This window comes from Oryctolagus cuniculus, chromosome 11, assembly GCF_051225735.1.
Source record: "Oryctolagus cuniculus isolate XC-2025 breed Fujian yellow rabbit chromosome 11, ASM5122573v1, whole genome shotgun sequence".
NCBI lineage: Eukaryota > Metazoa > Chordata > Mammalia > Lagomorpha > Leporidae > Oryctolagus > Oryctolagus cuniculus.
Genome location: NC_142877.1, coordinates 29,194,605 through 29,219,218, shown reverse-complemented (window position 1 = coordinate 29,219,218; position 24,614 = coordinate 29,194,605). Strand labels below are relative to the sequence as shown.

At 44.9% G+C, this 24,614-nt stretch overlaps 2 protein-coding genes across 15 annotated transcripts in view; one reads left to right on the top strand and one right to left on the bottom strand.

Annotated features, from left to right (window-relative positions):
* Window positions 1-24,614, top strand: part of RNF24 (ring finger protein 24) — a 121,309-nt gene that overhangs the window by 60,123 nt on the left and 36,572 nt on the right. For 5 of the 9 annotated variants that reach the window (XM_089308197.1, XM_008256267.5, XM_089308199.1 and 2 more), the window contains 4 exons: window positions 437-479; window positions 2,053-2,094; window positions 15,563-15,642; window positions 16,378-21,909. In XM_089308197.1, coding sequence (XP_089164323.1) covers window positions 437-479; window positions 2,053-2,094; window positions 15,563-15,642; window positions 16,378-16,516 — 304 coding nt within the window. In that variant the 3' untranslated portion in view covers window positions 16,517-21,909. Of the gene's footprint in view, window positions 1-436; window positions 480-2,052; window positions 2,095-15,562; window positions 15,643-16,377; window positions 21,910-24,614 lie in introns of those variants that run through there. The other 4 variants (XM_089308200.1, XM_089308202.1, XR_016216670.1 and 1 more) reach the window with 2 other exon arrangements.
* Window positions 21,776-24,614, bottom strand: part of PANK2 (pantothenate kinase 2) — a 32,366-nt gene continuing 29,527 nt past the window's right edge. For all 6 annotated transcript variants that reach the window (XR_016216669.1, XM_070052049.2, XM_089308195.1 and 3 more), the window contains one exon: window positions 21,776-23,852. Coding sequence is in view for 5 of the 6 variants with exons in the window: in XM_070052049.2 (XP_069908150.2) it covers window positions 23,802-23,852 (51 nt within the window). In the remaining variant the exon portion in view is untranslated. The remainder of the gene's footprint in view (window positions 23,853-24,614) is intronic.

Below are 24,614 nucleotides of genomic sequence, written 5' to 3'. Positions count from 1 at the left end.
GGCATCATTTCAGAGACTTCAGAGATAATAGAAATGTTCTGTATCAATAAGTGTGGTTGCACTGGAATATAACATTTTTAAAATTTGTGAGCTGTTCAAGTTTTTTACTTTAATGGATGTTATATTTAGTTTTTCAATTAAGAAATTTGATATACTATTGATGAAACAGTGGACTATCAGTATAAGAAGATTCAGTTAGCCTCATTAAAATGTTGTATTGAGGCTTCGTTTTAATACAGTTTCAGTAGAATTTACATTTAAGTACTGAGCACTTTTTCACATCATAGTAAGAAATATGTCATTTGGGTGTATTCCAGGATAAATATTCTGTATTTTAAACTATAAATGATATAAACTAATATAAGAACTCAGCAGAGCTTTTTCCAGTTACTATATTTGAAATTTCAATATTGCATTGCTTATTTCTATCTTTTAGGCTAAGACATCAAGCACACAAAGAATTTTATGCCTATAAACAGGTGAGAAATTTTATTTAGATTGTCTTTGATCACATTTTTTCCACCAAAACTGAGAACTCTCTATTTCCACTTACTTTTTAAACCAGGGCTGGGTTTACTCATATTCCTTTTAGTGTTTCATTTGTAGTAAAAATGGATCGACTTAATTTTCTCAAATATTCTTTTCTCTCCTGAGAATTATTTGAAGCTGTAGAAAGTTCAGATGTTATAATTTTACAGGAACTTGAGCCAACACTTTGCTAAAGAGAAATGTATGGATTGTAATCCTCAAAGTGGTTTTTAACCTCGTGCAATTCAGAAACCCCATTAAGTGGATATCTCCCCCCTCTTCTCCATCAGTTCCTCAGAAATGACCAGCTGCATACAGCGAGCTCATCTATCCCTTGTGTGCTTAAACTCTCAGTTCAAGTCACACTCCAGCAGTCACATAACTGTTGGCTGTCTACCCTTCACTGGTTTGTTGTTTAAGTCAGTAAATTTAGCTCTTCTTGAAACTCAAGTTTTTTATTCATGTGTCATTCATGAACATTTTACCACTGACACTAAACAATGAGCCTAGATTTTCCTCAATTTTCTTTTGACCCTGAGCGTGAATTTTTTTGCTGTCCTTAGCTTTTTATTTTTTTTACCCCTTCAGCTTATTTGGATCTTTTTTTTTTTTTAATCTTTCCTTTTGTCTCAAAGTTTATTTTTCTCAAGCCAGAACAAAATGCCTATGGATTATAGAGCAATCTTCAGTCCTTGACACTTCATAGAATTGGAGAAAATGCAAACTGCAAGGGTTAGGTAATTTTGTTGAATGTTTGCAAGTTATCTTTGTAACACTAAAAAAACAATTTGGACAACCTTCTAGAAAATGTTCTTTGGAAACAATCTAAGCCTAGAAGGATTTTTTCCTACCCAGCAAAGAAAACAAGAGTTTTACCCTGAGAAGTAGAATTCCATTGATATATCTTGGTTTCAGTTAGCCACAACTTAAAATGCAGTCCCTTGTATGTCCATGATTGAGTTTACATTATGTTCCTCTATGAATTTTAGAGTATAATTAAAAATTGCCTTGACTTAGACTCTGTGTGATTCATCTTTTTTTTTAATTTTTTAAACTTTTATTTAGTAAATATAAATTTCCAAAGTACAGTTTATGGATTACAATGGCTTCCCCCCCCCATAACTTCCCTCCCACTCAGACCCCTCCCATCTCCCGCTCCCTCTCCTATTCCATTCACATCAAGATTCATTTTCAATTATCTTTATATACAGAAGATCGATTCAGTATATATTAAGTAAAGATTTCATCAGTTTGCACCCACACAGAAACACAAAGTGTAAAATACTGTTTCAGTACTAGTTATAGCATTACTTCACATTTCAGAGAATGTTTCAGAATATGGCCTCATTGCTCAAGCTGAAAAAAAGTTGCTAAAATGTTCTGTCTCAAACAGTAAAAGAGTTTGAAATGTTTAATGTGAGGGAAGTGAACTGTCTACATAAAAGACAAATATTTGTGAGGATTATTAAGGAATGTTTTAAATTACATGTTTAGATGAGCATAAGAAATTTTTTTGTCTTACAGGTTATATTAAAAGAGAAAGTAAAAGAGTTGAATTTACATGAGGTAAGTCACAAATATTTTAACCTTTCTTGAGCCGTTTTCCAATATTGGGGTGCTAAGGTATGTTTAAATACCTTTACTTTAGGAAGTTGAAAAAAGCAGGCTTATTTTGATCAGCTTAATAGAATATTTGAGGATGGGGTCACAAAGAAATCGATTGTGAAGGTTCTGAAGATACCATTTTTAATAGAAGTGGCAACAATGTAAGATTCCCTTGTTGCAGGAATGCTGCTTCCTGTTCATACTGTATGACTAGGAGATAAATGTACATTAGGTTGTATAATCAAGATGAATTTTTAATTTTACCCTTGAGTATGTTCCAAATTTTTCCCTTCTTACATTATAATGGGTGCAGAAAAGGCAGTGATTATTTCATGGGGAATGAGGTTAGGGAGGTGAGGTAGAGGAATGGAATAGGAGAAGAACACATAGGTAGACAAATGGATCCTTAGGATCATTTAGCGCTTAAGTTGCACAGTTGGTTCACAGGAGTTCACTGTGTTACACTTTGTGACTTAACTACAAACTTGAATCTGTGTATCATACTGTATACCCTAAGACCTATAGTCTACAAGGTTCTTTTTAATTCTAGTCTTTATGTTACCTCTAATTTTAAGTGTTCAGAACTTTTATTTATGTTACTCTTCTCTTTCTTCTATTTTTAATTGATATTTAAAGTAAGAATATGGAAAGGTATATATCTGTGTTTTATATAGTCTTATCTTGCTTCAAAGCTGCTCAAATAAACTAGTTATTTGAATAATAAAAATACATTATTTTAAAACACTTTGAAATCATCTACTGTTCCTGTGGTTTTTCTACATATTTTTCATCAGAGTTGATTTATTATGTTTAATAGAACTTTAGACCTAACTTTGGGTTAAACTCAAGCATCAATTACTGTTTGATTTTTAACTTTTCCAAAATTCAATTTGGACACATGGCCAAAATTAACATGAAATAATAGAATGTGATGTTTTTCCTAATTGACTTCTTTTTGATGACCGTAAATAGAGTAAACTCTTAACATACATTACTATGTTCAGCATAACCAGGTTTGTCAGGAACGGAAGTCTTCTTTATTGGTTTGACCCATTACTTTGGACACTGTGAATTAAGTAAGTGCACAGTGTTTCATCATTATCAGAGTCAGTATCCCAGCTGCACCCACCAATTCCAATATTGCTGACTCTAGCCATTTGCAGTTTGTTCAGCACAGTAGCCCCAGCTTGGTGAGTAGTTTTTCTCTTCATTGAATTTCTTTTATTATTTGGACATATTTTATGACATATGGATTCTCTGTTTTGCTCCCTTGATTTATGTGCCTACCCCTTCATTAATAACTACATTTGATTACTATATCTTTATAGGAAGTCTTAAAATCAACTAGCATGATTCTTCCAACTTTATTCTTTTCCAAAATTGTTTTAGCTAGTTGTCTTAGTCTGTATTCTGTTGCTGTAACAAAAGACTGAATAACTTGTAAAGGGAAAAGGTTTATTTTAACTCAAGGCTCTGGAGGTCCAGAAGCATCTGCTCAGCTTCTGGTGAGAGCCACTTGTTGCTCAATGCACAGCAGAAAAGCAGAAAGGAAGTAGGTGCGTGCAGAACAGAAGTCACATGGCCAGAGAGAGACAGAGGGAGGGCTGATCAGCTTTCTAACAATTTACTCTTTGCACTAAGCCAGTCTCATGAATCCTAACTCATCCCTAGAAGATCTAATCCAATAACAAGAAAACTAAACCAGTCTCCTGAGAATGACATTAATCTATTCATGAGGGTAGAACCCTATAATCTACTTGTCTCCCACTGGGCCCACCTCTTAAAGGTCCCACCATCTTTCAACACCTATTGAGGACTGAGTCTGAACATGAGGGTTTTCTTTTTTAAAGATGTATTTATTTGTAAGGCAGAATTATAGTGGGTTGGGGGAGAACAAGTGAGTTAGCGTCCTTCTACTGGTTCACTCCTCAAATGGCCTTAGTGGCTTGGGCTGAGCTAGGCCAAAGCCAGAAGCCTGAAATTCCATCCAGGTCTAGATGGTAGGGACCCAAGTACTTGAGCCATCTTCCACTGTCTTCATAGGCATGCAGTGGGGAAGCTGGATTGGAAATGGAGCAGCCAGGACTTGAATGCTTGCCCATATGGGATGCTGGAATCTCAGGCAGAGATGAGTTTAACACAGAGTTTTGGTGGGAATAAACCATATTTAAACCATAGCACTAGTCTAGTTCCTTCCCCCTTGTCATGTAAATTGTAATATCAGCTAGTCTATATCTACAAAAAAAAATTGCTGGGATTTTTTTTATTAGTACTGCATTAAATCTATAAATCCATTTGGAAAGAAATGACCTTTACCATGTTGAGTCTTCTGAACTATGAACACATTATGTCTTTGTAGTTTTATTGGAAGCCTCATTGTTAGATGTGTACATATTTAGGATTTTTATGTTTTCTTGGTGAATATGATGTGCTTATCAACATCTCTCTTAATCCCTGGTAATTCTCTTTTGCCAGATAATCATATAACCACTCTAGTTTGTGTGTGATTATCTTTTTCCATCCTTCTCTTTATTATTTATTTTTTATTTGAAAGCAGAGTGACAGAGTGAGAGAGACAGATCTTCCATCCTTGGGTTTACTTCCCAGTGTCCACAACATCCAAGGGTAGGCCAGGCTGAATCCAGGAGCCAGGAACTCCATCAGGGTCTTCCACAGGGGTAGCAGGGGCCCAAGCACTTAAGCTATCAAATGCTATCTCCCAGGCACTTTAGCAGGAAACTAGATCAGAAGCATGGAGTAGCTGCGACTCAAACCAGCACTTCAGTATGGGATGCTGGCTTCCCAAGCAGCAGCTTAAACCACTGTGCCACAACACCTGCCCCCCCCCCTTTATTTTCAATCTACCTATATAATTTTATTTGGAGTGTTCTTATAGACAGAATATAGTTGGATCATTTTTTTAACCCAGTCTGCGAATATGTGGGTTTTTTTATTAATTTATTTAATGCATTTGAGAGGGAGAGTCAAATCCAGATTGAAAGATCTCGTATCTGCTGCCCACTCCATAAATGCCCACAACAGCAAGGGGGCCAAAGACTGGAGCTGAGACCCCAATCCAGGCCTCCCACACCGATAGTGTAGACCCAACCATTTTAGCCATCACCTGGATTCCAGGATCTGCATTGGCAGGAAGTTGGAATTGGGAACCAGAGCTGGGAATTGAACCCAGGCACTCTAATATAGGATACCGGCATCCTAACTAGTATTGTAACTGCTAGGCAAAATGGTTTCCCCTAATATCTCTTTTAATTGGTGTATTTGTTACATCTAGTGCAATGGCTGATTGGTTTAGAATTGATCTACCATTTTATTGTTTGTCTTGTGCTTTTCCCTCTCTTTTATTCTCTTTCCCTTTCTTGTCTTATCTTGGGTTATTTGAACATTCTTTTATTAAACTATTTTAATTTATTGTGGTTGTTTATACTTTATTTCTTTATATGACTTTAATGATTGCTGTATAAGGATTATAAAATAATTAATTTAGAATCAACTTTTTAGCACTTCAGTTGACATGCTGAAACCTTACTCTCTTAGATCCCTTTCCCTACTGCCCACCTTATGCAAGAGATGTCATATTACACCTATATGTGTTTAAAAAAAAATCCCATCAGATAATGTTACATGTTTTACTCGTAACTATCAGACATATTTTTAAAACCTCACAGGGCAAAAAAATAAAAAAGTTTGTGGAAAATACTAACTTATGAAGAGACTCTGCATGGATTTTAATTTTTTGCACCAAAATAACTTCATATTAACTTGTTACAAAGTGTTTAAACAAGATCTAGTCTGAGGCATTAAGAAAGCTAAGACGGGGCCGGTGCTGTGGCTCACTTGGTTAATCCTCCGCCTGCAGCACCGGCATTCCATATGGGCGCCGGGGTCTAGTCCCGGTTGCTCCTCTTCCAGGCCAGCTCTCTGCTGTGGCCCAGGAAGGCAGTGGAGGATGGCCCAAGTGCTTGGGCCCTGCACCCGCAAGGGAGATCAGGAGGAAGCACCTGGCTCCATTTGGGGGGTGAACCAACAGAAGGAAGACCTTTTTCTCTGTCTCTCTTACTGTCTAACTCTGCCTGTCAAATAAAATAAATAAATTAAAGAAAGCTAAGACATCAGTGTGAAAAGAGCCATATTAGTGCAACGCGAATTCTAAAATTGAAGCAAGAACAGACATGAAATTTATGGAAGCTTAGGCATAAGCATAGTGAAATCATCGATGCTTCTAAAAAGTTGATCAGAAAATGCCTCAAAGAAATCATCATTAAAAATGTTTTAAGGGATAAGACAAGGGTGAAGATGAAGCCCACAGTCAGCACACCATTTATATCCATTTGCAAGAGAGACATTAATCTTGCTTGTGCCCTAGTTGATGAGAACTGATGATTAAGGATAGAAACAATAGGCAACACCTGGACATCTCAGTGGTTCAGTTTACACAATTCTGACTGAAACATTCAAGTAGAAAAAGCCTTCTGCCCAGTGGGTGCCAAAACTGTTACACTTAGAAGTCAAGAACAGAACTTTTTTTCCCCTAAGATTTATTTTATTTATTTGAAAGGCAGAGTTACAGAGAGAGGGGAGGAGAGAGAGAGAGCAATCTTTCATCTGCTGGTTCACTCCCCAAATGGCCGCACCGACTGGGGCTGGGCCAGAACGATGCCAGGAGCCAGGGGCTCCTTCTCAGTCTTACATGGGCGCAGAGGCCTGAGGACTTGGGCCATCTACTGCTGCTTTTGCAGGCATATTAGCATGGAGCAGCCAGGACTTGAACCCGTGCCTATATGGGGTGGCAGCTTAATCTGTTACACCACAATGCTGTGCCCCCAAGAGCAGGACTTTGATGGAAATTTCAACCAAGTGGGATCAAGATCCTGAAGCATTTCTTTGAAAAATTATAACAAGAAAAGAAACATGGCTTTACCAGTATGATGCTGAAGACAAAGCACAACGAAAGCAATGGTGGTTAAGAGATGAGAGTTGTCCATTCACAGCAAAGGTGGACCAGTCAGGAGCTGAGGTCTGGCAACAGACTTTGGGATGCTCAGTTCATTTTTCTCATTGACTTTCTGAAGGGTGTAAGAATGACAACATCTGCCTATTAGGAGACTGTTTTGAGAAACTTAGCCAAAGCTGTAGTAGAAAAATGCCCAGGAAAGCTTCACCAGAGAGTGCTTTTCCACCATGACAGTGCTTCTACTCATTCCTGTCATTCAACAGGCAGTTTTGTGAGTTTCAGTGGAAAATTGTTAGGCATCCACCTTACAATCTTGAGTTGAACTTCTTTTTGTTTTCTAATCTTAAAAAACTTTAAGTGCACTCATGTTTTCTTCAGTTAATAATGTAAAAAAGACTGCATTGACATGGTTAAATTATCAGGACCTTCAGTGTTTTTTTTTTGTTGTTTTTTGTTTTAAGATTTATTTGAAAGGCAGAGTTACCCAGAGAAGGAGAGGCAGAGAGAGAGAGAGGTCTTTCATCCGCTGGTTCACTCCCCAATTAACCGCAACAGCCGGAGCTGTGCCGATCCATAGCCAGAAGCCAGGAGCTTCTTCAGGATCTCCACATGGTTGTAGGGGCCCAAGCACTTGGACCATCTTCTACTGCTTTCCTAAGCCATAGCAGAGAGCTAAATCGGAAGTGGAGCAGCTGGGACTCAATCCAGCGCCCATATGGAATGCCGGTACTGCAGGCGGCGGCTTTACCTGCTACGCCACAGCGCCAGCCCAGGACCCTCAGTTCTTTAGGGATAGACCAAATGAATGTTGTCATTGCTTATAAAAGTGCCTTGAACTTGATGGAACTTATGTTGAGAAAATTCATATTTTTAAATTTTCATCTTTTAATTCTACTTTTCCATGAACTTCGTTTTTAAGATTTATTTATTTTTTTAAAGAGCTACAGAAGTGAGAGAGGAGGGCTCCCCAGATGGCCACAGTGGCCAGGTCTGAGCCAGGCTGAGGCCAGGAGCCAGGAGCTTCCTCTAGGTCTCCCATGTGGGTAGCAGGGCCCAAGTATGTGGGCCATCCTCCACTGCTTTTCCCAGGCCATTAGCACGGAGCTGGATCAGAAGTGGAGCAGCCAAGACACAAACACGTGCTCATTTGGGATGAGCCAGTATTCCAGGCAGCAGCTTTATCTGCTAGGTCACGATGCCAGCCTCTCATGAACTTTTTGAAGTCCTCTTGTACATGCTGTGGTCACTATAAAACCATTTTTACCTAGGACTTGTTTTACATATGGAATAAGGTACATGGAATCACATGCGCAAGGTGACAAGATCATCAAGATGCCCATTTATTCATATATAATGACCTTAGAAGCAAGAGAGCTCACTTTAAAACATTTAGACAAGGTAAATAATATTCCCTATTTTGCATTTATAGAAATTGAGGTTTAAGAAAGTTTATTATAGGGTCCAGTGCTGTCGTGTAGTAGGCTAAACCTCTGCCTACAGCACTGGCATCCGTGTGGGCACTGGTTTATGTTCTGTCTGCTCCTCTTCCAAACCAGCTTTCTGCTGTTGGCCTGGGAAATCAGTGGAAGATGGCCCAAGTGCTTGGGCCCCTGCACTGGTGTGGAAGACCCAGAAGAAGCTCCTGGATTCAGATAGGCGCAACTCTGGCTGTTGTGGCCATTTGAGGAGTGAACCAGCAGATGGAAGACCTCTCTCCCTGTCTGTCTGTCTCTCGATTGATCGATAGATAGATAGGTAGATAGATCTGTAACTCTGCCTTTCAAATAAATAAATAAATAATTTTTTAAAAAGTTAATTATAATGGGCAGGTCATCTGACTTCTGTGTGTGAAGAGAGAATGCTTTAGTCTATAGCAAATATATCATGATGCCTTTTGCTGCCTCCACAGATGTAGTTCCCCAGCTGCAAAAAAAAAAAGTTGATTTTGTGTGACTTGACCGAGCTTTCTTCTGCAGATGCCATCAATTGGTGATGCTGCTGACTTTTTTTTTTTTTTTAAATATATTTATTTATTTATTTGCAAGGCAGTTACAGGGGCAGAGAGAGATCTTCACTCCCTAAATGGCCACAGTGGCTGAAGCTGGGCCAATCCAAAGCCAGGAGCTTCTTCTGGGTCTCCAACATGGGTGCAGGGGCCCAAGGACTTGGGCTATTTCTACTGCTTTCCCATAGCAGAGAGCTGGATCAGCAGTGGAGCAGCTGGGTCTCGAACAGGCACCTGTATAGTCTGGCACACTGGGTAAGATGCCACTTGAATGCTGAGTCCCAGCTCTGCTTCCAGTTGTAGCTTTCTAATGATGTGCACCCTGGGGAACATCAATGAAGACTCAAATACTTGGTTCCTGCCACCCACATGGGAGACACAGATCAAGTTCTGGCTCCTGGCCTTGGTCTAACCCAGCCCCAGCCATTGTGAGCATTTGAAGTAAACCAGTGGATGGAAGATCTATGTGTTCTCTCCCTCTCCATCCTCTACCCTCCTTCAAATAAAATTTTTAATTAAAAAAATAGATGGGAAACAAGATAAGGATGCCAACTCTTACCACTTTTATTCAGATTAGAAGTGAAACTATCTATTTGCAGATGGCATGGTTTTATAAATATGAGAAACCAAAGAATCCACAAAAATATGAGAGTTATTAAGTGACTTCAACAAATTTCTAAGATGTAAGAATCATATATAAAAATGAGTTGTTTTTCTATAGGTTAGCAGTGAACGATCTGAAAATAAATTAATTCTACTTAAATACCATCAAGAAGAATAAGATACTTAGGAATAAATTTAACAAAAGCTCAGATTTGTATGCTAAAAACTGAAAAACATTACTGAAAGATATTAAAGAAGACCTAAATGAATAGATATCCCAAGTTCATGGATTAGAAGAGTTGATGTTAAGATGGCAGTATTTCCCCCAAAGGATTTATATAATCAAAATCTCTATCAAAATCCCAGCTGTCTTTTCTTTTTTTAAAAAAAAAATGTGATTCCTGGGGCCAGGACTAAGATGTAGCAGATAAAGCTGCTGCCTGCAGTGCCAGCATCCCATATGGGTGCCCATTTGAGTCCCAGCTGCTCCACTTCCAATCCAGCTGCCTGCTAATGGGCCTGGGAAAGCAGCAGCAGATGACCCAAATGCTTGGGTGCCTAAACCCACGGGGAGGCCCAAAGGAAGCTCCTGGCTGCAGACTGACCCAAATGTAGCCATTTGGGAGGTGAACCAGCTCATGGAAGATATCTCTCTGTCTCTTCCTCCCTCTCTCTCCCTGCCTCCCCTACCCGCCTTTCAAATAAATAAATTTTTTTAAACAATGTGATTCCTAAAATCTGTATAGCAATATAAGGGACCCAGAGTAGCCAAAATAATCTTGAGGGGAAGAAAAAAAAGGAGAGTAAAGTTCTAACACCTCCCAATTTCAAAACTTAACTAACACTGCCCACTTTCAAAACTTACTTTAAAGAAATAGTATTTAAGACACTTTGACCCTGGCACATGGATAGACATATAGATCAATGGAATAAAATTGCAAGTCCAGAAATAAATCCAAGCATCTACAGCCAACTGATTTTCAACAAAGGTATCAAAACAATGGGAATAGTCCTTTCAACAAATGGTCCTGTAACAGCTGGATGTCTACATGCAAATGAATGAATTTGGACCCCTACTCAACCCCATATACAAAAATTAACTCAAAAATTAAAGGCCTAAATGTATCAGCTAAGAGTATAAAATTCTTAGAAGTAAACAAAGGTATATAAATCTCTCCAAGGCTTTGGATTAAGCAATGGGTTCTCAGATATGAACTCAGAAGTAAACAAAGGTATACAAATCTTCATGGCCTTGGATTAGGACACAAATAGCATAAGCAACCAAAGAAAAAACAATAAATTGAACTCCAACATTACAAAGTTTTGTGCTTCAAACAACATTATCAAGAAAGTAAATAGAGGCTGGCACTATGACATAGTGGGTAATGCCGCTGCCTGCAGTGCCAGCATCCCCATATGGGCTCCAGTTCAAGTCCCAGCTGCTGCACTTCTGATCCAGCTCTCTGCTATGGCCTGGGAAAGCAGTAGAAGATGGCCCAAGTCCTTGGGCCCCTGCACCTACATGGGAGACGCGGAGGAAGCTCCTGGCTTTGGATCGGCGCAGCTCCTGCTGTTGTGGCCAATTGGGGAGTAAACTAGTGGATGGAAGACTCTCTCCCTCCCTCTCCCTGCTTCTCCTTCTCTCTCTGTAACTCTGACTTTCAAATAAATAAATAAATCTTTTTTTTAAAAGTGAATAAACAACCCACAGGGAAACAATACTTAAAAATCTTACATCTGATAAGTGGCTAGTATGCAGAATATATTAAAGAACACTTGAAAATCAGTAATAAAAAGCCTGCAAAATAAAAAGGTTTGCAAATATTTTCTTCCATCTTTGCATTCTTCTGGAGGATTTGCTAACAAAAGTTGTTAAACTTGATAACATTCAGTTTATCAGTATTTTTCTTTGGTTGCTTATGCTTAGGTTGCCTGCACTTTTGATGCCTGTGAGTGTGTAAATGCACCAACATCATTTGTTGCAAAGGCTGTCCTTCTGCTATTGAAATGCTTTTCTACCTTTGTCAAAATCAGTTGACTATTTGATAAGGGATTTGTGTCTAAAATATATTTTACCAACTAAATAACTAAAAGGGCAAAGGACTTGAATAAACATTTCTCCAAAAAATATGCAAATTGCCTATAAGCACATCATTAATAGTCATGAGAGAAGTGACCACTGCCTGTATACTGCTGGTAAGAATCAGTTTGGTAGCTCCTCACGAAGTTCAACCCAGGGGCAGGCATTGTGATGCAGCAGGTTAAGCCACCACTTACAACACCTGCATCCCATCAGAGCTCCAGTTTGAGTCCTGGCCACCTGGCTTCCAATCTAGCTTCCTGCAAGTGCACCTGGAAAGGCAATAGAAGATGGTCCAAGTGCTTGGGAGAAATAAACAGAATTCTGGGCTCCTGCCTTTGGCCTGGCCCAGCCCCCACCATTGCAGCCATTTGGGGAACAGACCAGCAAGTACATCTGCCTATCACTCTTTCTTTTCTTTTTTCTTTCTTTTTTTTTTTTTTTTTTTTGACAGGCATAGTGGACAGTAGGAGAGAGAGACAGAAGAAAGGTCTTCCTTTTCCATTGGTTCACCCTCCAATGGCCACTGGAGCTAGCGCGCTGCAACCAGCGCACCACGCTGATCTGAAGCCAGGAGCCAGGTGCTTCTCCTGGTCTCCCATGCGGGTGCAGGGCCCAAGCACTTGGGCCATCCTCCACTGCACTCCCTGGCCACAGCAGAGAGCTGGACTGGAAGAGGGGCAACCAGGACAGAATCTGGCACCCCAACAGGGACTAGAACCCAGTGTGCCAGCACCACAGGTGGAGGATTAGCCTATTGAGCCATGGTGCCTGCCGCTCTTTCAAATAACTATTTTTTAAAAGTTAAATGTAAAGTTATCATATGACTCAGGAATTCCACTCTTTGGAATTTCAAAAGAATAGAACAGGGACTTGTTTAAAGCAGCATTATTCAAAATAACCAAAAGATAGTTACACCCTGAATGGTCATCAAAGAATAGATAAACAAAATTGGCTTATACATACAGTGGAATATTATTCAGCCATAAAAATGAGTAAAGTGTTTGTATGCTACAGTATGGGTAAAGCTAAAGGAAAGAAGCTAAATAAAGAGGACCACATATTATGAGATTCCGTTTACAGGAAATGTATAGAATAGACAAACCCATCAAGATAGAAAATAGACTAGTGGTTGATTGCCAGTGACTGGGGAGAATAAGGAGTGACTGCTGGGCCTTTTGAAGGGGTGGGGAAGGTGATGGTTGCACAACTCTGAGTATAGTTAAACACTGATGGATTGTGTACTTTAATTGTATCTAGTTTTTTTTTTTTTTTTAATGGAATCACACTGGTAAACTCTTGTCACTGAGATACTGGAAAGTAAAGCTCATTTGCAAAATATAATTGTAAAATTGTAAAATGAATTTGGCCCTCAGAGTGAACTTCTAGGAAGTGCCCTGATTGCCCTGAGTTTTGGTTACCTTTATCAGTAAATTGTGTTTCTTTTCAGATAGCTATGGTTGTAGAATTTATTTAGAATATAACAATAGCACATTATAACCCTTAACAGAAACTAGGTTTTGAAAAGGCTACAATTCTAATTTGGGATCTTGGAAAAATAAGTGGATGAAAATGAGCAATGTGTCCAGCTTGTGCTTTGGTATACACAGAACTCCATCTCCAGGTGACAGTGCTGACCCTCTGTCTCAAGACTGGGCTGATGGAGCTAGCTGTGAAAGGCTGGAGGGCATGTCCACACAGTCTGGGAGGTGGGAGCATCCTTCCTCTTAGACAAGGGAGACAGAGGCCTGAAAAGATTCCCCAAAGCTGGAACTTTCTCAGCTCGTTCTCAGTTTGCCTCCAGAAAAATGATCTTGAAAATGATATTGCCATCACAAAATGTAAACATCATAAAAAACAACTGGTTTTGGCCGGCACCGCGGCTCACTAGGCTAATCTTCCACCTGAGGCACTGGTACTCCGGGTTCTAGTCCCGGTTGGGGCACCAGATTCTGTCCCAGTTGCTCCTCTTCCAGTCCAGCTCTCTGCTGTGGCCCGGGAGTGCAATGGAGGATGGCCCAAGTGCTTGGGCCCTGCACCCACGTGGGAGACCCGGAAGAAGCTCCTGGCTCCTGGCTTTGGATCAGCACAGCATGCCAGCCATAGCAGCTGTTTGGGAGGGTGAACCAACGGAAAAGGAAGACCTTTGTCTCTCTCTCTCACCAACTGCCTGTCAAAAAAAAAAAAAAAAAAAAAAAAAGGCTGGTATTGGTAGATACCTTACTGTGTGGCCCTACACCCAAGCTGAGCTGATGGCAGTTCTGTGAAAGCAGAGGCCAACACAGCTGGTGGGTGTGCTAATGCAGGCCAGCTGCTGTCCTGTGCTCTTGCCTGTCCCCCTGTTGTCGTGGCAGGGACACGGGGCGTGGGCGTGGTTTTTCATTTTCCTCTTCCTGTGAAAGTTCTGTCCGTCTTTAACACAAGGCCCTGAGAGCTGCCTCAACAAAAATGTTCACGGCCATGGCACACACATAATCTAGGAAGGCCAGGTTACATGTGATAGGTTAGCCAGGCAAGAAAGCAATGGTGATGGCCTGAGCCAGGACCCTGGGGGTACAGGGAGGGAAGCAGGAAGGAATTCAGTCATTGAGCACGAGGTAAAAGTGGTTCAGCAGCACACCAGTGCGACAAGTCTGGGTCTCTGGCTAGGCCTGGAGTCTCCACAGTGGAATGGCAAGAGCACTGTGGTTATTGCTCTGGGCCTGTTTCTTCATCTGTAAAATGGGTAAGTGCAATGGCCATGGTGTCCATGGGCACTGGTAAGTGTCCAAGAAGTAGTGTGAGAACCTGGCATCTGGATGAGGAGAAAGCCTCTTTCCAAGCACTGGAGGCTGATCACCTGTCAGAGGGATCTTGGCCCTATCTATGCTTTCTTAAGTTTTAAGTTAGTCTTTTTTTTTTTTTTTGGGGGGGGGGGGACACAGGCAGAGTGGACAGAGAGAGACAGAGAGAAAGGTCTTCCTTTGCCATTGGTTCACCCTCCAATGGCCACCGCGGCCGGCGCACCGCACTGATCCGATGGCAGGAGCCAGGTACTTATCCTGGTCTCCTATGGGGTGCAGGGCCCAAGCACCTGGGCCATCCTCCACTGCACTCCCTGGCCACAGCAGAGAGCTGGCCTGGAAGAGGGGCAACCGGGACAGAATCCGGCGCCCCGACCAGGCCTAGAACCCGGTGTGCTGGCGCCGCAAGGTGGAGGATTAGCCTAGTGAGCCGCGGTGCCAGCTTTAAGTTAGTCTTTAATAACTTTTTGTATGACAATGACAGACTGACAGGACAGTGCCACAATGAGAGGCCCCAGGAACTATAAATAGCATGTTACTGCAGGCTGTGCCCTTTTAAAAAACTGGACCAAGGATTGCCCAGGGCATGAGCAGACTCCTTCAGTGAGTGGGAGCTAGGGCTGCACCACTGCCCAAAGTGTCTTCCAAGATACAATCCCTGGGCACATCCCAGGAAACAGACAGTAGGTTAAGCCTTGGCGTGGGAGAGTAACCCTGAGTCACACTGTTCCCCTGGATGGAGTGGAGGGGCTGGCCTCTTGCTCTCCATCTTTTCCCACCTGCTCAGTGCCTCAAGGCAGGCGATGGATCCAGCAGGAGAGTCCTCTTCAGGAGGCCTCATCCATCTCAACCTGTGGATTCCACTTAACAAGTTGTGGGACAGTGGAAGTTCCTTCACATGCTGGTCTCAGGAGCCTGCACCCTACTGTGGGACCTGGGAGAGTACTTGGTAGACTCTCAGCCTCATTTGTGAACTTGTCTTTCAGCTGTGCGCAGTGTGTCTAGAAGACTTCAGGCCTCGAGATGAGTTGGGAATCTGTCCATGTAAGCATGCCTTCCACAGAAAGTGAGTACTGATGTGGAGTTATGTACTGGGACTCGAGTTTGGGACACACTGGCCATCTTACTTGTGACCCTTGGAGCAATGCCAAAGTTGGTGGTTTCATGATTGGTCTGGGATGCAGAAAGCTGACAGCATTGGGGGGGGGGGGGAGGTGATGACGTGTGTCTACGTGACACCAGAAGGGGCCAGGGCGATGGGAAGTAACCGTCACAGAACTCTGCCAGAGAGCCAGATGAGCCCCTGTGGAGCCCAGACTGTAAACAGTGATTTAGCTGGGGCTTCCCACTAAGAGCTTCCAGCTTCTAAAATTTATCTTACTGCAAACCATAGTTCTTTTAAGTAGTCTGGATATAAATGGTATTTCCTACTTCCTACAGATACATTAAATAGCCTACCCATCTCTTGCAGTTTTACCGATTTTATATTTCTGTTAGAAACATTTACTTTTCCTACTTCCTGCCTCCCTCCTTGGTGTACTTTGTCCTTTGTGAAATCATGAGTGGCTGAAGATGTAACGCACTAGCTGTGGCTTCTTAGTATCACCTTGTGGCAGACAGGACACCTTGGTTTCTCTGGGGGTAATGTGCATTCTCCATGTGTGGTGGAGTCCTTGGGGCTCCTCACACTTGCTCTGGGTGTCAGAGGTACTCACTGTACGTGGCAACAGCAAGATGAGGGCAGGGGTGCCATGACCACGGGACTGATGTCTTCTTCCCCCTGTGGCATCTTGTTCTACAGGTGCCTTATTAAGTGGCTGGAGGTTCGGAAAGTGTGTCCCCTGTGCAACATGCCAGTTCTGCAGTTGGCCCAGTTGCACAGTAAGCAGGACCGTGGCCCCCCACAGGGTCCCCTTCCTGGGGCAGAGAACATTGTATAGCTCGCCGTAGGATCAGACTGTTGGGATGCGACGTCTGCGTACAGCCAGGAGGAACGCGGGCGGGCTCTGTCTTGGTCGCTCTTACCTGAGGCACCAGCTGCCACTTCCTTTGCCTCATGAAGAACTCTTGGGCCAGCCAAGCTGGGGACCCAGGCATCTGGGCCTGTGACAACCAAAGCACTCTGGTAACTACCCCACGCCAAGAGAAGAGGAGTGGATGAGCCTGCAGGTTTGGTTCAAGAAACTTCATGAGGGTCTCTCGCTAACTCTGTTATAGTCTCCCAGATACTCATCTCCTTGTCAAGATGAAGCTTTATCAAAAAGGGAAGATAAACACAGTATTAGAGAAGGGAACTGAGGGGAGGGCTTTAAAGCCACACGCCCACCCATGGAGGATGAGCTTCTGAGTGGACCGTGCATGCCTGCCCAGCACTGAGTCCCCCTGCCAGTCTGGGCCAAGTAAAAAGCAGGGGCCATGGTGAGCCAAAGTACAGCCGGCTGCCGGTTGGCAGTGGGGCAGTGCCGGTGGCCTCTTCGTGTTCTGTTCCTTTGATAAGGCCATCTTGGAACCCAAGGGCTTTGGGTACAATAGAGCAGCACAGCCCCTCACCACCCTGTTCCCTTCACTTCACAACACTTGCTATCAAATCACCTAAGCTATATCCATTAAATGCACTTGGAAAGGCCTGGTCAGAAGCCATTTCCTCTTCTCCCCGACTACCCACTTCCGTTCACTAGGGAAGTCCAGCTGGGGCTGAGCTCTCAGCCCACACGATCCCTGCACAACCCAGGGGATCCCAGCCAGGGTGCTGCCCACATCCCCACATGCACAGCATGGTTCCAGCACAGTTGCTGGCTTCCTTGGGAGGAGGATGCTGGGGGCCCATCCAAGGCTCTGGAGTGGCCTAAGAATGGCTGGTCCCCGTGGCCCAGCTGGATACGGATGCTGACTCTGTTGCCTCCCCTTCCTTTCTCTTCCCCTGTTGCACTGTCTCTGCCTGTTGACTTTTTAACAAGTTATCCCAAATAAGATTCCCGTGTAATTCTGAAGCTGGAAATCCACCTGAAATTGTAAATAGTTTTAGGAAGCTCCCGCAGGGCTCTCCACCTATTGGCGTGTGCCTCCATTTTTGGACTTGTGATCACTCACTGAAAGTGTCTTTATAGGAAAGAAATGCATGCTGCTCTTTGCCTCTTGCTGTCCAACTTTTCTAGAAGTGACTGAGTCCATTAGGATTTGTGAATACTGTAAAATTTAGCTATGTAAGCAGAAGTGGGTCAAATAGAACATTCTTTCCCACAGCCCTGCTCCACACCTCCCTCATCACAGGAGTTCACCAACTGCTTTGTTCCACTCTACCCCACAGGTGGAAGTGGGGGAAGTGTTTCATTGGAATATACTCTGTGTGATATGGACAGGGTGGAGAGAGCTTTGCTACTCTGCTTATGGCATGCCTCCAGGAATATTTTCTGGAATTTAACCTCTACCATCTAAGAATGGGAAGGGGAACCTGTCCTTGGCTCTGGTGGCTGGGGTCAGATGAGGAGGAAAATTCCTATTAGCCTAGAAAAGTGCTGGGCAGAATCCAGCTTGGAAAATTACAAATCTAGTTGGGCAGAACTGGCTGTTTCCCATGTGTGACCTACCTGTAGTCTGCCAGCTGGACTGCTTCCTGAACAGGGCAAGGGGAGTGTGGAATATTTTTATATGAACGCCTTAGCCGGTTTGGCACCATAAGAAGAACTCTTTGTACACTGCTACTTTCACCTTCTTTTCGCGTTCTCTATTTATAGCAGCTAGAGCTGAATGCTGCGAAGCACCCAGTTTACAGTGACACGTTTTCAGTGACAGTGCCAACAGTGGGCTTGCTTCTGCACTGGGCAGCACCCACCACTTTCCACGAAGTGGTCTTGGGACAGATGCCGCCTCTTCGCTGTAGGGCTCCAATAGGAGATTTTCCTTCCCTGCAGGGGAGGAATTCTGTATGACCTACACTGCAGATTGCTGTGGCTCACAGCTTTTGTGGAATTCTAGCGTTTCAGTTGCCACCACCTTTGTGTCCCCATGCCTCCGTGCCAAGGAGACAGCCTCACCGTGACCCTGTTTCTCTAGAGGTCAATCAATTCTCTGTGTTCGTGCCCCAGACCAGAGGCCGAGTGTGTGTAGTCAGGTCCATACGAGGAAAGCGCAGGAACACCGGCGTCTGCTCTGCCCAAACTGAGCCACCATTAACCTCACCTTCTTGGCCCTTGTGAATGGGGCGTGCTTTCTGCAGTGCACTGCTGCCAGGGTTGGCTGGAAGCTGGAGACATCAGTGTCTATTCTGCTTTTAGTCATCTCCCCTTTCTTGGGACCAGGCCCAGGTTTACCGCCTGTGTTTGCTCTCTGCAGCTGGGGCCTCCAACCATAACCCTTCCCCGCCCCCACCCCACCCCCAAGCCTCTGTGCTACAAATGGCAGCAGGCCTTTTCATATGTCTTCCTTTGATTCTGCTTACAATTCGTATTTTGTTTAAAAGACAATCCATCCAGTTTCTTCAAGAATGAGGGATCCCTTTATACCCTGTTGGCTTGGGCCTAACTCCCACAATGAGGCATGAGTTATCGGTGACCTGTGTGAATGTGTAGGTATGTGGGGACTGGCTGCTGTAGTCTTATTGTCTTTTTTTTTTTTTTTTGGACAGGCACAGTGGACAGTGAGAGAGACAGAGAGAAAGGTCTTCCTTTGCTGTTGGTTCACCCTCCAATGGCCGCTGCGGCCAGCGCACTGCAGCTGGCACACCACGCTGATCCGAAGCCAGGAGCCAGGTACTTATCCTGGTCTCCCATGGGGTGCAGGGCCCAAGGACTTGGGCCATCCTCCACTGCACTCCCTGGCCACAGCAGAGAGCTGGCCTGGAAGAGGGGCAACCGGGACAGAATCCGGCGCCCCGACCAGGCCTAGAACCCGGTGTGCTGGCACCGCAAGGCGGAGGATTAGCCTAGTGAGCCGCAGCACCGGCCTTATTGTGTGTTCTTAACAGCTATTTGTGTGCTGCTGGTTAGTGGAGCAGAACTCAGGCCCCACTGGAGCCCATGAGCATCTTGACTCATCAGGGAGTTGTTGCTAAGGGGACATCTGAGTTCAGGTGACTTACTAGAAACAGGGAACAAAACCAGCCTGACCCGATTCTTGGATGAACACAAGACACTATAAGTTGACATCTGCTTTTCTTTGCGAAGTGTGATATGCGCCGGCACTTGGCAGGAAAGATCCTTGTAGCCACCTCGAAAGGAAGCAGACAGAAACAGCCAAAAGGAGGCAGGTGGGCCCACCACCACTGCCAGACACCATGTTCTTGATAGACTTGACAAGTACAACTGCTTGTCTCCAGGGCCAGGCCCCTCAGATCCATCAGAGGAATGGCCGGGGCCTCATTCCTCTCCACAGCCTCACGCTGAGCTGCTCTAGCCAGCTCCTTTATCAGAGGCCTTCAGTGAATTAGGAAACACACGTTTTGTGGTGTCCCCAGAGCCTGGGCAGACCAGGGATGTCATCTTCTTGCCCCTCACTGCTCAGCTTCCTTGTTCACCATGCAGGGCTTGAAAAAAAAGGGGCTCTCGTGAGGATCAGCCTGTGGCCAGAGCCTGGTATGTGGCAGGCCTGGGGTCATGAGAGTCGGTGGCGGCATCATCCAGGTCACCCAGTAGACACAGAGCCCTCCAATCTTCCTTGACCGCCTGTCTATACCATGGCACACCTGACTTAATTGCTCATTTGACTCTGAATAGCTAACCTGGCATAGGGTTCACAAATCACCATCAGGCTCCCTTACCCCAGCGCCCCACCTGTTGAGCACCCACCAGTAGCGTGCTCCTCGTTAGTGCATAGTCAAGGACCTCTCCTGTTCGTGTGGGAGAGGCATGCTACAAGTCAGGTTTTCTAAGAGGCAAGCCCAGAATTGAGGTATTTTTGCAGTCACATTCCACTTGAATAAGGCATTTGTGCTTGATTGCAACATTCTACCCAAGTCAGAAGCTGCAGTCTCTGCCCCACCTCAGAGACCCAGCTAATCAGCGCAGCCCCCCAATTTCCCCCTTTCCCACACAAGATAGTGGACTCCCGCCTGGATGTGCTGCCACCCTTCCTCTCTGGGCCCGGAGTCCAGCACTAATGACTGGCTCCAGTTTCTGATGCAGGAGTTTGGGCAGCAGCAACTGCAGGCTTCCATTTTGTGGGACACAGACGGTGAATCTCCTGGTTAACCAGATACAGGCCCAGGGGCTCATCTGCCAAGTTCCTGGCTTTCCTCGTATCCCCCCTATAAGCACACACAAAAGGGAAATGCTTCCTACACAATCTTCTCGCAGCCCCTTTTGTTCTATGTGACACCAGGAATTAGGCCACCAGCAATCTTTTAGGAAGTATTTTCAATTTCATTTTGCCTCCCCAGGGATAAATGTTAAGCTGCTTCCTCCAGGTGGCCTTGGGGAGAAGGGTCCTGGACTCCTCCCTGGCTGTCTGGCAAGCTCCACCTGCTTGCCTCCTTTGGTACACCTCCTGCCCAGGTCTTGAGTGCAGCTGGGCCCCTAACCTGAAACTGAGGACAGTGTGCAAAATCCTGCTGGAACCTCTGGTCCAGGGTTAATGTCTTGCAGAGGTCATGGTCGTGGCTAGACTGACATTTGCAGTAGTAACTGGGAAATGCTGGTTAACAGTTCTTTACTAAGATTAACAAAGGAGCCCACATACTGTGGACTGGGCTTCCATTCGAATGGGACAGGAAAAAATTGTTCAGACCGGCTTCAGAATTCAACTTGGTTTCACCCCACTTCTAGCCCAGGAACCAGTGGCATCCTTGGTTGCCCAGCTCTGTGGTTGTGGCATCAGGGAGAACCCCCTGGTGATGCCAGGTGCGTGAGCCCACCAGTGGCAGGGGAAGTTTTTGCACTTAAAGTTCTTCCTGGTCCCTGTGTCAGCTGGCATGTCTGAACTTGAGGCCCACTGCACACTCTTGGCCCATCCCTTCCAGGGCTGGCCAGTGTCAGGAGCGCAGGCCCTCAGCAAGGGGGACTTGCTGAGTGTGCTCCTGGTAGCACTTCCTCAGTGAGTCATTGCCAGAACCGGGGACACTTAGTCCTGTAGCCTGGCCCTTTGGGGTTTATTCACTAGATGTGTAACTCCCTCAAAAAAAGGTTTATGAAATGCTGAGCCTCAGGTTTCATAGACGTGTTTGTACACTATGAATTCTGCAGCAGAATATTTTTAAACATTCGCAGTTTTTTGTAAGCTATATTTTTGTATATTTAATTGCTATTTTAAAATTTTAATGCATTTTTTGCTAATCACTCGTTTAAAAAGACATGCATGTAATTGACAAACAGGTGTAAATAAAATGCAGATTTTGAAGATACTGTGTTGAGCATGTGCCTTTCAGCTTAGGAACTCAAGGTAAATGGTTCTGATCCAGCAGGGCTGTGATGGAGGAACCGCTGGCCCATTCTCTGAGGCCTTTGTTCTCTTGACCACTGGGGCCACCCCCATATCAAACACAGGAACAGGGGAGGCACATGCCCTGCTATGTCCAGCCTCAGCTTTTAAAAATCAGTTCCAAGGTCTTGTGTCTGGTCACTGCCGCCGTCTTCAACTTTACCCAGCAGCCGAAACTGGGCCCCTACACCAAGGTACCTCCAGAGCTCCCCTCCATCTCCCAAGCAGGGAGCCAGTCTCCAGATTTCTTTGTAGCCTTTTCTGTCCCACTACCTGGGGAGAACCAGGATTGAGCCCCAAGGGCGGACACTATCATTGTGGTGGACTGGCCTGCCAACAACTCTCACAAGCAGCAGGGTGGGCGAGCACAGTGGAAAGTGAAGAAATGGAGCAGCTTCTCTAAAGAGGTGCTGGATCCAAAGAGGAGGAAGGCAAGAGCTGCCAGTGCCAGGAGAGCCCCAGCTCGAGCTTGGGGGTCAGACAGAACGAGTCCAAGTTTCAGCTTTGTGACCTTGGGTAGGTTTGCTCCTCTGAGCTTCATTTTCCTTCTCCTTCAAATAACGGGACTAGAAGGGCTGAAGATGACCCACCTGGAACACTGATCACAACCGCTGGAGGAACCCAGTGAGCACGTACAGAGACGCCTGCCTTTGGGCGGCTGGCCTAGGTCTCCTTGGGAAGTCAGGAAGCTCACAGGAGTCTTCTGCCTGGGGCACTGAGGAGGGTGTGGGACACAGACACCCAGGTGAGGTGTCCAATGTGGCTCAGAAGGGCTGTCACTATTTCCTGCCTAAGGGGTGCGACTGCCACCCCACAGGGTTCCTCCCACCCCATCAGAAAGACAAAAACAGGACGGCCTCATGGTTTTTTTTTTTTTCCAGTTTCTTTGTACAGACCCACCCTTGCCTTTAACAGTGATGCAGGCACTACTTTATACAAAAACACAAAAGCTGCACCAGCTCGGAGAAGGCTTTTAAAGTCATTCTGCACAGCAGGAAGCAAAGGTTCAAGCTCCAAGACAGGGCAGTGAGCCGGTCACTCTCCCCATGCAAACTCCTAAGTGTGCTCTCAGGGCTACCAGCCTCCCTCCCCGGAAGCTCTTCAGGACCCGGCCATTCCTGCTCAGCCTGAAAGAACCACACCCCAGGGCCCCTGAAGAGATGTCAGTCCCTGCAGCCCTGTCGTCTGGAGTTCATCTTCCAGATGTGCTTTTTCTCCTAGCTCACCCCTTGTACCAGATCAGTAAGCCTCTACTGCCCAAGGAAATGCTCTTCTTTCCAGAAGTCTCTCTGCAAACAGACTGTCACAGGATTTACAGTGTGAAGTAACCGGGCACCGCCCCTCCAAAAGGTGCCTGTCAGGTGTCAGATACAAAATTCATCTGCCCAGAGAAGTCTGCAGAACCTTGAAATGACACAAAACACGTTTTCATATGTTCACATGAAGGCAGGTGCAGACAGTAATGCCCAGAGATCTTGCAGAACAGCTTGCCTTACATTTCACAGGACACAGAACAGCTTTCCCTGAAGTGTCTCCAGTGACACAGATTTCAGAAAACAGTGCTATGCTGAAAAGCAACATAAATACAGCAAGGCCTCACACTACCTGGACGTGGTCCACTTTTTTTTAATATCTTTCCTTACTGGTTGCTAGTTCGGACTGAAATTCTAAGATTTATCTTGATGACTTAGAAAAATACACTTGTCTTTTCTCACTTTGATTCAGGTAGTACAGTCACAAAATTGAGTCTCAAAAAAAAAAAAAGTCCATAGATCCCATCGTGGAAAGTTCCAGAAACCCCTCCCCAGGTAACAATCAAGGGATCTTCAACAATTCAAGGAGTGCTCCAACGGCTCCAAAATAACCCTGGAAAATAAATACATTAAAAATAAGAGCAATTTTCCTCATACTTACTTAAATTACCATTAACATAATCACTGGTGTTAGAGCCAACACTGCCCTGAACTCCTCATACCATTTCTTGAACACCTGCAGGAGGCTTAGGCCAGCCTGAGAGCAGGGAAGCCCCAAGGAGCAGGCTAGGGAGGGGTCTGGATGTATAAAACCCTCCAGGCCGGTCAGAGCACTGTGATCAGAGCAAAGGCAAGCCTGCAGTGGGGACTCGAGAAGCCAGGGCCACTGGCAGCTCAGCTCTCACTAGCAAAACTACCTGAGCTGGGCCCTAGGGATGAGGGGGTGAGAACCAGCAGAGGCCTGGGACATTTCGGACAACCAAGGAATGAAGCTGAGATGGAACAGGAGAAGCTGGGATGCAGTAGGGGGTGGGGGGCACAGAGGGAAAGCCTGCCTGGGCTGGGAGAGGAGGAACAGACAGGCAGCAGGGGAGGTTTAGGACACCAGTCCCAAGAATGAGGACACAGGAGCAGGAGATATGGAGAGCAAGGCAGGTGGGTTCCCTTCAGGATCTGGAAGGCCAAGGTGCCCAGGGCATCCAAGAGACTGGAGAGGCACAGACCAAAGTCTGAGGAATGACGAGCTCCCAAGGGGAGGGCAGAAGCATGAGACAAAAGCAGCAGCTGACAGGACAAACGCCACACTCTCCCCAGAAGCAAGCAGTCAGGTCAGATGCAGGCAAGAACCCAAACACAAACCAAAACAAATGAGTAA